Source organism: Vicugna pacos, chromosome 8 (genome assembly GCF_048564905.1).
Source record: "Vicugna pacos chromosome 8, VicPac4, whole genome shotgun sequence".
NCBI lineage: Eukaryota > Metazoa > Chordata > Mammalia > Artiodactyla > Camelidae > Vicugna > Vicugna pacos.
The window spans coordinates 40,435,264-40,450,207 of NC_132994.1; the positions used below are offsets into that span (position 1 = coordinate 40,435,264).

The 14,944-nt window shown below is 40.2% G+C and overlaps 1 protein-coding gene across 2 annotated transcripts in view; it reads left to right on the plus strand.

Moving 5' to 3' along the window:
• The window catches only part of DCBLD1 (discoidin, CUB and LCCL domain containing 1), a 53,391-nt gene that overhangs the window by 14,341 nt on the left and 24,106 nt on the right, over nucleotides 1-14,944 (plus strand). For both annotated transcript variants that reach the window (XM_072965781.1, XM_072965782.1), the window contains exon 2: nucleotides 1,724-1,936. In XM_072965781.1, coding sequence (XP_072821882.1) covers nucleotides 1,724-1,936 — 213 coding nt within the window. The remainder of the gene's footprint in view (nucleotides 1-1,723; nucleotides 1,937-14,944) is intronic.

Consider the following 14,944-nt stretch of genomic DNA (forward strand, 5'->3'; position numbering starts at 1 on the left):
AGCTTCGGGAGACCGAGGCCGTCTTTTACCACTGCAGGGAGTTCCTTCCCCAGCAGATTTCTGCTTTCTCTCCCTTTAGCAGAAGGCAGAACTTCTGGCTTTGTTTCGGTGAAGCTGAACTAACCGCATACATTTTGTAATTCGAATGCAGTGTTTGCTCCTTAACCTCGAAGCCCAGCCAGTTGTTCCTGCTGTTAGGTATCTGAGTGATTAACTTGGTCACTTTAATTTATGGAGCAACTTATTGGTCAATTGATTAACTTCAGTATTGAGAAAAGCCTTAAGAGAATTTCTTGTTTTAGTGAAGTAGTGATAATTCACTGAAATAGATCCTCTTTTGCCTCTTTGGCACTTTCAAGCTCCTGATATGGTACAGGGCAGTTATTATTATAGTTATCTCAACATATGACTTTCTCCCATCTGACTCTGAGCAGACTCAGCCATTGCTGCATTCATGTGTCTCCAGCCAATGCTATGTCTGGTGTGTGGCAAGCACTTAATACAGTAGATCCTTGACGCTAATGATACATCCTGAGTCTATCAGGAACCTTCAAGTCTGTGACTGGTATTAACTGAGATATGAATGTGGAATGATTGTCAGTCCCCAGCTGAACGATCTGCTCTTAAACAAAGTCCTCTCAGCATAAGCCTCAGATTCTACCAGGAGCATTTTGCATATATTATCTCATTTAATCGGGACAGTAACCCCTGAAGTGAGTAATAGTCTTTTCCCCACTGCAGATTGTTTCATGGCGTTGGCTTGCTAATAGACAAAACCACAAATGGTGACTCTGTGAATGCCAAGGGCCTACTGTGCAGGTATGGGTGGGTAGATGGATTGATGATTATATTACCAGGAAGAGGGGAATAAAAGTTACCTTGGTTCTTAGTCATCCAAAAAAAAAAAAAAGAATTTCTAATGAGAGACAGAGAGCGTGATACAAACAGAAGATTTTATTAGTGAAGTAAAAGGTAGTAAAATATAGTCCACGCCCGAGGCCTGGGGGTGGGCCAATCCGGGAGAGGAAAAATGGTGCCACTCCTTTCTTTTTTTTCTGTTTCTATAACCTGGTTTAGGGGGTGTTTTTGTGATTGACTATTTGATTGACAGCTTATGTTCCTTGTATCAGGCATGCCCGTCTCTTTTACACAGGTTCTTACCCATGATGCACACAGAGAAGCCTGTGGGAGGGGGCTCAAACTGCGGTGTTAATTGCATTATAATAAGCACTGGGTCAAGTTAAGCTGAGTCCTTCTCTCTGCTGTGCAGCCACAGCGTTAGATTCTAGCCGGCTTCTTTGCTGGCCTTCATTTAGAGAAAGTAAAAGTTTTTGGATCCCCTTATCCTGAGCACAGGGGTACTGCTATTTTCTGGGTTGCTCCCTCCCCCTTCCTCTCCCCTTGCCTGGTGCTCATGTCTAACTAATTACCTAACAATTAGAAAAAGTAATTTGATTAGATGATGTATTTGCAAAGGGTTTTTCATGCTAATACATGAAACATTTTGACCAACAATGTTCAGAAGATTAAACTGAGAAACAGGAGATGAAATAACCTGGAATAATAGATACTATTTAATAATTCAGTCTTTTTGTTTGTTTTTTAGCTTTTCTCTTTCTCCATAGAAGGAATAAAATACATAAGGTGAAGATTATACTGGACTTGCTCAATCCTTAGTAAATATTAATTTCACTTACTTTTTGTACCTTTTTTTCTTTAACAGGTGATGGCTGTGGGCACATAGTGACCTACGAGGACAGTGGCACAGTGACATCTAAGAATTATCCAGGGACTTACCCCAATCACACTGTTTGTGAAAAGATGATCACAGTACCGAAGGGGAAGAGATTGATTCTCAGGTTGGGAGATTTGGATATTGAATCCCAGACCTGTGCTTCTGGCTACCTTCTCTTCACTAGCTCTTCTGATCAGTATGGTAAGAAAAAAGATCTAGGTATCTGTGGGTGCGGGAAAGTTTGAGATGTGGGGAGGAGGACAAATGGTGTGTTCACTAGTGTTACAGCCTGGGAAGATCCGAAGAGCCACTTGCTCTTTGGAGACTCTCAGGGTAGCTCACGTGGATACCCTGGCGTCCTAACCTGCAACAAAGACATCTGAGATGTTAGTGTTAGGTTTACATGGGTTTCAGGAGCTTTGTTTGAGTTTATATCTTGCCAGGGAGAGAACTGGGGATGTATGGCATTTGGCTAAAGCACCTACAGCTCATTCATTCACGTGACAAATAGTTATTGAACAGTGATCATGTGTTCAGGTACTGTGTGAAGGACCAGGTGGGATATGGCTGTGAAAAAACAAAGTTCCTCCTTCCATGGAGCTTACGCTGGTGGAGAGGCAGGTGGAAAATAAACAAATGCATCTATAATATGAGAGGTAGTGAGAAAGAAAGATAAGGAATAAGAAAAAAGAATCTTCCTAAGGTGATACCAAGTCCGATTTTGAGTGTGTTTGTGCTACTTTGAATGGGGTGGTCGGGAAGGCATCTCCCATGAAGGGACATTGAGCAGAGACCTGGATGGAGTGAGTGAAGGGACCCTACACACACGTTTGGGGTTAGTTTTCTGGGCTACGTACAAAGGATAGTTTCCAAAGTAACCTTTTTGTGCTTTGGGGTGTGCAGTTAGCGTGATGGAGTCGGAAATCACCATTGTCAGTGACCCTGCAATCCTTAGCCCAAGGAAACAGCTTGGGTTTAGACAATTTGAAAACACAGACAGAATCTTATAAACAGGTTCTTTTGAGATTCAAGATTTTCTGAAATTCTCTGTACAACTCCAAAGATGATACAGGTTTTAAGCAAAACCCTGTCCACCTGCTGGTTCTATGGGCCATTTCTCTCAAACACACAGCTTTCAAGGCTGTCTTTACCTTTGCACCCAGAGATTCCTCACTCCTCCCAGCGTGGTAACCCAGACCAGCCCTGAGACTGTCCAGAGGTCTAAACTCACCTAGCCCCCACAGAGAAAAAACCTAAGCTTTTTCATCCTTGGGAATATTATCTCTATTTTAATGATGGTTGAATTACTCTGACAGAGGAAAGATGATTGATTTCATATAATTAGTTGCAACTTTTTAAACTCCAATTTGACTCAACTGGGAAACTTGAGAATTTCAGGGATGCTTTCAGTCTCTGGGAACACTTACTGTTCAGTGAACTCGGGTTAATGAAATGTGTGTGAATTTATGGAAACCGTCTTTAGGGAATCCCTCACTAGCCAGGAAATGTCGTTCCCATTCAGAGGACAGTGTCGAGTGTCAGAGCTCTAGTGTAAAAGGCGAGGGAGAGTGCGGCAGGGTCAGAAATGGCTTTTCCACCCTGGTCTCCCTGGGGAAGCATCTACCTTCCCGGAAGAGGGGCAATTAATTCCACTTGCTGACAGAGCAGCAGAGTGGTCCTCGCTGCTGCTTTGGGTCTGTCTCAGCTCAGAGGCTGAGGTGAGAAGAACTGGAGAGGAGAGCAAATTGTCCTGAAATGGGATTGGAGGATGGATGTGGCTTCCCCACACCCAGGCATTTGTTCCATCATCTGTGATGTACACTCACAAATGTACAAAAGGGAGGCAAAGCTTGGGATTAACTCCATTTGGAGAGCTGGGTTACAATTTGATTGTGGTCAGCCTCAGGGCATTTTCTTCCACATTTCTAGCTTCTTGAATTTTTAAGATTTAGACTCTTCATTAGGAAATGAGGAATGAATTGCATTTTTCTTCGGTAAAGCCCAGTAAGTTCATTTTTCTTTTAAAGTTTTTTTTCTACGTAGTTATGTTTGTCTTTTAAAACAAAATATGTGCTCATTATAGAAATAAATATATTCATTGCATGATAGGCACATGCTTGGCCCTTACATAGATTTTCTGGAATCTTTACATCTACCCTACAAGGTAAATATGACTAACTCCTTTTTACAAATAGGGAAACTGAGGTACAGTGAGTTTTTTGGGTTTATTTGTGTGTTTTAAAGTAAGATACTGACGATCACACAGCCGGTTAAGGACTGAAAGGAAAATTCATATCTGTGTCTTTGTGGCTCCAAGACATCTGTTTGCAGATGTCTTCTCCTCTCCCAGCCCCAGCACCCGAAGAAAACCACAGTGCATTATTGCCCATCCCGGGTGGATCAACCCAGTATTAACACTGTAGAGCAATTTTGCCTAAACCTCAGATGTAGTTAATATTTTGGATTGGAGATGTTCTTAAGATAAAATATTTAATGATGCTCAGAATTTCTTTCTTTTGAGGCTACTTTAAAGCTTCCCTGATCAGTCATGTTAAGGCAAATCCAACAGACAAGAAGAAGAGAAATTAGCAATAAATGGAAAACACGGAAAGGAAATTAGAATATTTCAATCCTGTAAGCTTATTTTAAAAGAACTAAAGAGTTTAAGGCCACATATAGCAGGTGTACACGTGCATATGCCTGTATGCTGCATGTATATGTTTGTGTCTTTTGTGGTTTTAAAGAGCATTCTGGGAGGAGCCACTTATTTATTTGTGGACTTACAATATTTAATCTAGTGACTTGAATGGAGTAGATACTCCGTGAATAAGTGACTTTAAAAGTGAATTGACAAGTTCAGTGGAAAGGAACCATTTAAGTAAAACGTATAATACTTGGAATATTAAACCGCTAAAACTGCTATTTGTTGAAAGGACTGTTAACATGGAAAGCCGCTTATGACAAAGTGTTGAATAAAGTATGAATACACAGTAATGTTACAATAACAGGAAAAACCCTCTGAATAAAGTAAGATAGAACATAACTGGAGCAAACTGTTAAAAGGAGGACGTTAGAAGGTTCAGCTGTGGATATTGTTATGACTTCTCTCTGCTGTCGATTTTTTTCCTTAGTAAACATATGTTTCTTAGGAAAAAACAAGCAGATTTTCTTTGCCCAGGAACACTGACTTTAGACCTATATTTTAATTTAGTTACAGTATCCCCCCGGTCAGTGTGAACTTCCTGGAGGAGTGCAGGCATCTGCGGAAGAGGAGATGAAGCAGAAGAGCTTTGTTTTCTTGTGCGAGCTCTGAGCTCAGGGAGCGGGCATTCCTGTGGGGCTATTGCCCAGCTCCCTGGAGGGTGGGAGGCCCTCTGCAGCTAGTGTGGCCGCAGGACTGTGATGGAGGGCCCTGGTGTCAGGGCAGGGTCGCGGGGATTCGCAGCGCTGTGGCCCGGGACAGTGAGGGGGGTGGGGGTCCCCACTGAAGTGCCCCTTGGGGGAACATATGTTCTGGAATCCCTCCTGAAATTCGAGTGTACAGGGCTCTAGCACACAGTGACACGTGTGGCTGAAAAGCTGAATAGTTTCAGTTTATCCAGCTCAGGTTGTTTTTTTATTTTTTTAATTAATTGCATTGTCAAGAGATTTTAAGACCCAACACTATCAGGCTTTTAAATGAGGAGTTAATGTTTTGAAAAAGAATTATGTTTCTGGCATTAGTGTTTGGAAGCTCAGCCAAGAGTGGACTACTTGGAATGTGAGCACGTTAGCTACTGTGAATATGCTGAAGTTGTACAGTTTTAATTGTGATGCAGTTCGTAATGGTTCACTGCCCCCTACGATTTTGTTTTAAATGTTTGGTTCATACACTTTGGATGCTTTCATAATCCACATTCATGGTAGCAGAGTGCCCTGTGAACAATTGTGACCCACACCAGCTTTCACAGTAATCAAGCAAAATATGCACTTGATCTCATTGATGCTGAAAGGCCGGATACAGATCAGATGGAGTTACTATCCTTCTGTCTGTCACGTATTATACTCAGGACTGATATTTCAGATTCAAATATCAATTAGAAGAGTGTTTTAATGGATGACACTGACACTGACTCTCCCTTTCAAAATATCCTGGAAATAGACAGGATACAGCAAAGTTGATTAAGTGTATCACTCTTACTTTAGAAAATTTGTTGTTTAAGAACAAAACACATTTTAAAAGATATTTTTAAACACAAACTTTTAAACTTATTAAAATAAAACATATATATTGACTTTCTTTTGAAAAATATTTTTGTTATTTGCTTATTGGGGGGATAAGGTTTATTTATTTAATTATTTTTCAGCGGAGGTATGGGGATTGAACCCAGGACCTTGTGCATGCTAGCAGGCACTCTACCATGGAGCTACTCCACCCCCCCACCCCATACTGACTTTCAAGATCTTGTGTATCTATTTCTTATGGAAGGATCTTTCTGATTTCCCCCCCTCTCCTTTCACCAGTCTCCATTCCTTCCGGGCCATCCAAGGTTATCTTGCTAAATACTGCTGTAATAATTTCTTTGTTTCCTTATTTCAGAAATTGTCAGTTGTACCCCCACTGCCTACAGATACTCGTTAGCACGGCCCTCTTCCCCACCCACATTTCCAGCCGCATCGCTGCATCTCCTCCTCTCTGTGCCTTCTCCTAAACACATTTGATGATGTTATTCCTTCCACGTGTCCCTCCCTCTCTTTCCTCCCTCGCTTTTCTCCCCCTACACACACACACACACACACACACACACACACACACAGAAAAGGCAAACCAAATCCAATGCTCTTACTCTAGAACCTCCTCCGATGTCCATCAGGTTCAGTCACTTCTCCTTTTGGGCTCATGTTGTTTTTCTAAGCCTTTAGTAGAGCACCTATCTCAGGCTGAGATCATTATTTTAGCTTCTGTACCAGATGGGAGGTTCCTGAGCAAGGAACTGCATTTATTCATCTTTTGAGTAGCCCCTACTGCTTAGCATAGTCTTATACATAGATTCTCCATCAGTGTTTAATGAATCTGGCTGCATGTAGCTTGACTTTGGCAAGCATTATATATTTAAAAATCTATTACACATTTAAAAAGATAGAGTGTCTTTAGTCACACTGCAGGAAGAGTCACAGTAAGATTGCTCAATCTGTAAATATCACTTCTGCATTAAAAGAGAGACTTATTTACATAAAATTTTCAGACTCTACTTATTATATGGAAAAGACCATGGAACAGTGTAGTAGGTGCATGCGGTGGAACGTTCGGCTCTGTCTATGCACTGGGCTGGCATCCTAGATTACTTACTCCCTTCCCCCTCACAATAGCCCTGTAAGAGCATGCTTGTTATTCCCACGTAAGGGAACTGAAGCTCAAAGAGATCATGTAACTTGCTCACAATCACTAAAGTAGATCTGGGATTCAAGTCTGGGCATTTGACTCCGGAGATCCCACTCCTTGCACTGTGTTTCCCGTTCAGTGTGACAAAGCCATCTGACCCCGTGCCTTGTGCAGAAGACGTGAGCTGTAGTCCTTGTCTGTCATTTGCTGAAGACATGGAAACCCCTGCAGGCCTTCCCCCAGGGGTATCCTGAGAATAAAATGGAGTACTTAGAAATCACACACAGAGAGCTAGGATAAATATAAGGTTTTAAAAAAATGCTTCTTAGTAAAAAAAAAAGAAAAAAAGGGAGAGAGACATCATCTCATGGTCAGTGAACCTAATGGTCGTCAGCTCAGTTGGCTGTGTTGTGCTAAGTGATTTGCACTATAGAGAAACCAGGAAGTTCCAGAATTGTTCTCTTACATTTCCTGTACGTCCACCTCCATTCCCAGTATTTTTTTAGCCATTGTCAGTGACTTAGAAGTACAACGATGTGAAGTCAACTGTTAATATTTGTATTATGCGGGGACAAGAGAAATGCGGAAAGCAGGAAACAATACTAAGTGTTTTGACTTACAATTGCAACAAGGTATCTGTGATAATACTTTAGAGTGATACCTGTCTGGGATATTGCAGTCAGAGCTAAGCATTATGCCTTAGCTGACAATTTTTTTAAAAATTCCAAATAGCGTAAAACACAAGATTGGCGGCCTCTGTTTTAAAAGTGGTTTACGTCTCACAGCCATATTATGGACAATGCAAAATTCTTGTGACTTCTAAAGATGAAACAAAAGCTTTTGAAGAAATTTCCAGCTTAAGAAAAGCTGTTTTGGGACTCAGACGCTCAGAAGGGCATTCTTCTCTGGCTGGGGCTACTCTGGTGGAAATTCTTCAGAAGGACTGCTTTTGGTTTGTTTTATTTTACCTTTTATGCCAAGATAGAATTCAGAAAGAATTATAAACATATGAAAAAAAAAGGTTATATCAGCCAGATGCTGCACGCGAGATGTCTCATTAACAAAACCATAAGCCTCAAGGAGAAAATAAGTATTGGCTGCCTCCTCCTCCTTTTCCCCAAACACCTCCCTGGAGACACACTGTAACTCATTTCAGTGAATTCCCATCTTTTGTTGGGAGAGAAGCAATGGCCTAGGTGGGTTCCAGTATGAAGGCACTTCCTGACCTGAGTCTCATAGCCCCAAGGAAAGCCTCACCTTTGTCTAGGAATCCGCCTACTTCATTTATCTTCTGTCACTGATTTTTGTCTGGAAACCAGAGAGCAAAACTCTCCAGGGATACCACTTACATTCTTACGTGACTATGGTTTTAATGACACAGTCCAGGAATATCCCTTTTTGATGCTAATTTCTCTCCTTTTCAGAGAAAATGGCCCTGAAAATTCTGTAATTTTGTACAGTGACCCGATTGCAATTAGCAAGCAAGGGCAACCCTGCCATTTGACTGCACTGAAAAAACAAATGGAAAGCAGACACAAATCCGATGGCGTTGGCACTTCAGCCCTTCTGGAGACTGTTTTATCAGCACGCCTCTGCATGCAGACCTGGGCCGCACCAGGTACCTCTGTCCTGGCAGCTGGCCGATCATGCGCCCTGAGGCTGACTGTGTGGTCGCACCCAGGGAGCATCACTTGGTCTCCTCAGCACACTCTTATCTGTCCTGAGAAATCACAAGTGTGCTTAGGAAGTTGCTCATAAGGTTAATGAAAGTTGTTAGGAGTTTTTTGTTGTTATTGTTGTTCAATCCGATTTATGACCAGTCTCTCAAGAGCCAGGTTTTTATTTCGTCTGTTTTTCACCACCGAGAGCGTGATTATGGAGAGGGAGGGGTCTCTTTGGTTTCTTTTAACAGCATGAGTACCATTTTTTAAACACATCTTTTTCACTGATGAAACAGTAACTTAGTGTTCTCAGTTTCAGACCAAAAGCGTAGGTCCACCTGAAATGACTTGGAACCGTTATTAAGCAAACTGTTGCCTTGTAGTGTCCAGAGACGTGAGCAGGCAGGCTGTGGAGAATGCAGAGGGAGGAAAAGTTGCTGCACAGATTGTCAGATTGCCAGGGAATCCAGAGGGCTGGCTCCAGGCAGGCAGTTCATTCTTCCCTGTGGGACAGTTTGCTTTTATTCCCATGTGGGAAAATAAAGGGCTTCCCCTCTCAGCTGCTCACGGGACAGGGGATATGTTGAGAAGAACTGGCCTACTGTGCTCAAAGCAGGCAGCTCCTGCAGTTCTGGGCCCTTTATTCCTTTTGTCCAAGGAATCAGTCCATTGTCTGCTAGCTCTTGGTCTCATGTCTGGTGCCAAATGCCGCGGTGCTGTTCCATTTGGGGTCCTTGATAGCTTTTCCCACAAGCCCATGCTCCTCGTTACCCTTCACGAGAGGTAGAAGGATTTATTTGTCCTGATTTTTCTGCCGACTTGATGAACTGCCTTTGTGCTGCCTCCCAGTTGGGTGGGAATTTGGGACTCCGAAAATGGAACTTGCATCCCTGACAAGGATAGAGGCGAGGGAAGGTGGGAGTGAAACTGCAAGTTCAAGTTCTGTGAGACACGCACACTGCCAGGTGCGAAGCAAACATCCATGCAGATGGTACTCTTAGGTCTGCTGAAGGTCTTCAGACCCCGCACGAAGGGCTGGGGTTCAGCCTGGCTGTGAGTTGAGGCATCACGCACACGCAGAGCGCTTGGATAAATTTAAGGTTTTTAAAGAATGCTTCTTAGTCAAACGGTGGTCAAAGCTAGAAGTCACCTCTGAGCTCTTGTGTGGGTTTCCAATGACACTGGCATTGTGAACGTTCAAATATAGGTATAGATCCTTTTTAAAAATTGGGACAGAGAGTACTAACAGTGAAATACATCGTTTGGGCAGGCGTGAGTGGAGAAAGGCTTTCACAAGAAAAGATTTCATCCTCAAGGGAGTCTGGCTGAAAACTGAGAACATTGCTTAAGACAGACTCGTATGAGCCTTTCGTGGTTTCCCATTATTTTTCCATCTCACTGCCGGTCACATTTTTCTCTGTTCATCTCTTCCCTTTTAACGCTAGGAATGCAGTTACTAATTTCCAGTCTGTGAAAAGGAATCTTTATCTGTCAGACCTTCAGATGGGCAACCATTTGGATGTTTTGCCAAAGGCCATGCAGCAGCCAGTCCTTGGCTTCTGTTCCCCACCCTGGACTGAAACTGCCTCCTGCTGTTGGGATGGCTGTGCCGTGATGAACCTATCAAATAACTTTTAATGACGGCGATTATACAGAGAGGGTATCCTGTCCCTGCTAGGGTTTCGTTACGTTTTTGCAGCACATCAATGAGAATTTGAGAGGGATTGGTGCCTGTGGGGTAAGTGTGATTAAAGGAGTGTGCGTGTTTAAATTTTCTTCCTTTGATCTTCCTCCAGAAACATTTACCTACCATGCCTATCGTGACTTTGGGAGGATTAAACCAAATTAGAATTTTACTCTATTTACACATTTTTGAGCTGGGAAATTATATGTATTGCACAGCAACTTAGTTCTTAGCATATGCTCTTACCTGTTTGTGTAAAGTATTTATAATTTTCAAACCTTTCAACTGTTCCATGAAAATCTTAAAAAAAAAATCCAATTGTGCAGCCATGAGAAAGAAGTCTTGTCAGTTGCAACAACATGGATGGATCTTGAGCACCTTACTCTCAGTGAGGTAACTCACACAGAAAAAGACAAGTGCTGTAAGATCTCACTTATATGTGGAATATAACAAAGGCAGGCTTGTTAAAAAAAAAAAAACGAGAGAGAGAGAGAGAGAGAGAGAGAGAGAGAGAGAGTAAAAAGGTGATCACCAGGGGGTGAGGGGTAAGGGGAAAGGACAGATGGTGTTTAAGGGTACAAACTTGCAACAAGTGGTAAATAAGCCCTAGAGATTTAATGCAGAGTACAGTGAATACAGACAACAGTACTGTATTATAATCATCCAACTTGCTTAAGAGACTAAAACTTAATTATTCCAGCCACTCCAAAGAAATAACAGTTATATAATGTGACAGAGGTGCTAATTAACACTACCATGACAGTCATATTCCAGTATGTAAATGTACCAAATTAACATGTTGTTTACCTTAAATTACACAGTGTTATATGCCAAATATATCTCCAAACAAGTTCTCACTGGTAATCAATTTAGCCTTGCCTTCTTCACTGTTTTTGTTAGAACTCACTAGAATGCTGTAGAAATTTAAGGCGAGATTGGGATGGTATCGTCATCACTATTTGGAAAAGAGTACATATGCTTTTATTTCTTCTTGGAAAAGGTCATTATGGTTAGAAAAATACTCTGATGTATTACTCGCAACAATTACTCAGTTACTAGGTATTTCATCGTTGTTCTTAGGTTTGCAAAGCAAAGCAAGGATCTTCACTTAACCTGTGCCAAGAACCAAGGAATTTCAAACATACATAAAACAAACTGGGAATAAGTTGCAAAAGTCAAGAACAGCAATCTGACTCACTTTAATTTTGCAAAGATGCTTGCCAGTCTCCTTCGCTGTACAAAAATGGATTCAGTATAAATTGCCTATCTTCCATGCTTGTGAGCACACTTAAAATTCATAAAAATCCGTATTTCCAATTACACAAGTGATTTTCTTTCCTTTCTTGTTTTTCTGTTATTTCCCTCCCTCACTCTTCACGATATTTTTAAATGACAGGATTAAATATTTTATTTATCTTTACAATCAGGTTTGGTTTTTTAAAACTGTTGCAAATAGGGGGGAAATATAGCTCAGTGATAGAGCACATGCTTAGCGTACATCAGGTCCTGCGTTTATTCCCAAGTACCTCCACTAACAAAACAAAAAAACCAACAAAAAACTCCTGTTGCAAATAAAGCAAATTATTCTACAAAGAATGTATTATACTCTTAATTACATAATTTATACTGTGGTATTTCAAAAGCATTAGAAGTTATTCTGCTTTTTTATAAACTTCATTTTTTAAAAACTGAAGTACAGTCAGATACAATGTGTCAATTTCTGGTGTATAGCATAATGTTTCAGTCATACGTATACATTCACATATCCATTTTCATATTATTTTCATTATAGGTTACTACAAGATATTGAATATAGTTCCGTGTGCTATACAGAAGAAACTTGTTTTTTATCTAGTTTATATAGTAGTTAATATCCTGCAAATCTCAAACTCCCAATTTATCCCTCCCTACCCCCTTCCCCCTTGGTAACCATAAGTTTGTTTACTATGTCTTTGAGTCTGTTTGTTTTGTAGATAAGTTCATGTATCTCCTTTTTTCTTTTCTTTTTTTCTTTTTTTGGATTCCACATATGAGTGATACCATGTGGTATTTTTCTTTCTCTTTCTGGCTTGCTTAGAATGACAATCTCCAGATCCATCAATGTTGCTGCAAATGGCCTTATTTTATTCTTTTTTATTCCATTGTATAAATATACCACAGCTTCTTTATCCAGTCCTCCGTTGATGGACATCTGGGTTGCTTCCATGTCTTGGCCATTGTAAATAGTGCTGCTATGAATATTGGGGTACATACATCTTTTCGAATTAGAGTTTTCTCCAGATACATGCTCAGAAGTGGGATTGCTGGATCATAAGGTAACTCTATTTTTAGTTTTTAAAGGACTCTCCAGATTGTTTTCCATAGTGGCTGCACCAATTTATATTCCAACAGTGTGGGAGGATTCCCTTTCCCCACACCCTCTCCAGCATTTATTATTTGTAGACTTTTTAATGATGCCCATTCTGTCCAGTTTGAGGTGATACCTCATTGATTTGCATTTCTCTAATAATTAGTGATTGAGCATCTTCTAATGTGCCTATTGTCCATCTGTACGTCTTCATTGGAAAAATGTCTGTTTAGGTCTTCTGCACGTTTTTTTATTGGGTTGTTTGTTTTTTTGTTATTGAGTTGTATGACCTGTTTGAGTATTTTGGAAATTAAGCGCTTGTCGGTCACGTCATTTGCAAATATTTTCTCCCCTTTCTCGGGTTGTCTTTTCATTTTGTTTATGATTTCCTTTGCTGTGCAAAAATATAAGTTTGATTAGGTCCCATTTGTTTATGTTTGCTTTTATTTCTATTTCCTTGGGAGACTGACCTAAGAAAACACGGGTACAATTTATGTCAGAGAATGTTTTGCCTATATTCCCTTCTAGGAGTTTTGTGGTGTTATGTCTTATATTTAAGTCTTTAAGCCATTTTGAGTTAATTTTTATGTATGGTGTAGGGAGTGTTCTAACTTCATTGGCTTACATGTGGCTGTCCAGCTTTCCCAACACCACTTGCTGAAGAGACTGTCTTCTCTCCATTGTGCGTTCTGGCCTCCTTTGTTGAAGATTAATTGCCCACAGGTGTGTGGATTTATTTCTGGGGTCTCTATCCTTTCCCAGTGATCCATATGTCTGTTTTTATGCCAATACCTATGCTGTTTTGATTACTGGAGCTTTGTAGTATCTGAAGTCTGGGAGGGTTATGCCTCCAGCCTCATTCTTTTTCTTCAGTATTGGTTTGGCAGTTCTGGGTCTTTTATGGTTCCATGTAAATTTTAGGATTATTTGTTCTAGTTTTGTGAAAATGTCATGGATAATTTGATAGGGATTACATTGAATCTGTAGATTGCTTTGGGTAGTATGCCATTTTAACAATATTAATTCTTCCAATCCTAGAGCATGGGATGTCTTCCCATTTCTTTGAATCATCTTCAGTTTCCTTTATCAGTGTTTTATAGTTCTCATCATGTTAAGTCTTTAACCTCCTTGGTCAGGTTTATTCCAAAGTATTTTATTTTTCTTGATGCAATTTTAAAAGGGATTTTTAAAAAGTCTCCCTTTCTGATATTTCATTGTTAGTACAAAGAAATGCAACAGATTTCTGTATGTTAATTTTGTATCCTGCTACCTTGATAAATTCGTTTATCAATTCTAGTAGTTTTTGTGTGGAGTCTTAAGGGTTTTCTATGTATAGTATCATATTATCTGCATATAATGATAATTTTACGTCTTTCCTTCCAATTTGGATCCCTTTTATTTCTTTTTCTTGTTTGATTGCTGTCTAGGGCTTCAGTACTACGTTGAATAGAAGTGGTGAGGGTCGGCATCCTTGCCTTGTTTCAGATTTTAGCAGAAAGACTTTCAGCTTTTCACCATTGAGTAGTATGTTGGCTGTGGGTTTGTCATAAGTAGCTTTTATTATGTTGAGATGTGTTCCCTCTATACCCACTTTGCTAAGAGTTTTTACCATAAATGGATGTTGAATTTTATCCAGTGCTTTTTCTGCATCTATTGAGATGATGTGATTTTTGTCCTTTCTTTTATTGATGTGATGTATCACATTGATTAATTTGCATATATTGAACCATTCTTGTGTCCCTGGGATGAATCCAAGTTGATCATACTGTATGATCTTTTTTATATGTTGTTGGATTTGGTTTGCTAATATTTTGTTGAGAAGTTTTGCATCCCTATTCATCAAAGATGAATGGCCTACCATTTGTTTTTGGTAGTATCTTTGTCTAGTTTTGGTATCAGGGTGATGGTGGCTTTGTAGAATGACTTTGGAGCATTTCCTCAACTTCAGTCTTTTAGAAGAGTTTTAGAAGGCTTGGTATAAGTTCTTCATTGTATGTTTGATAGAGTCCTCTAGTTAAGCTGTCCAGTCTTGGACTTTTGTTTGCAAAAAGTTTTTTTTGTTGTTTGTTTGTTTTGTTTTTAAAGATTCTATTTCACTTTTAGTGATCAGTTTATTCAAATTATCTATTTCTTCTTGGTTTGGTTTTGGTGGGCT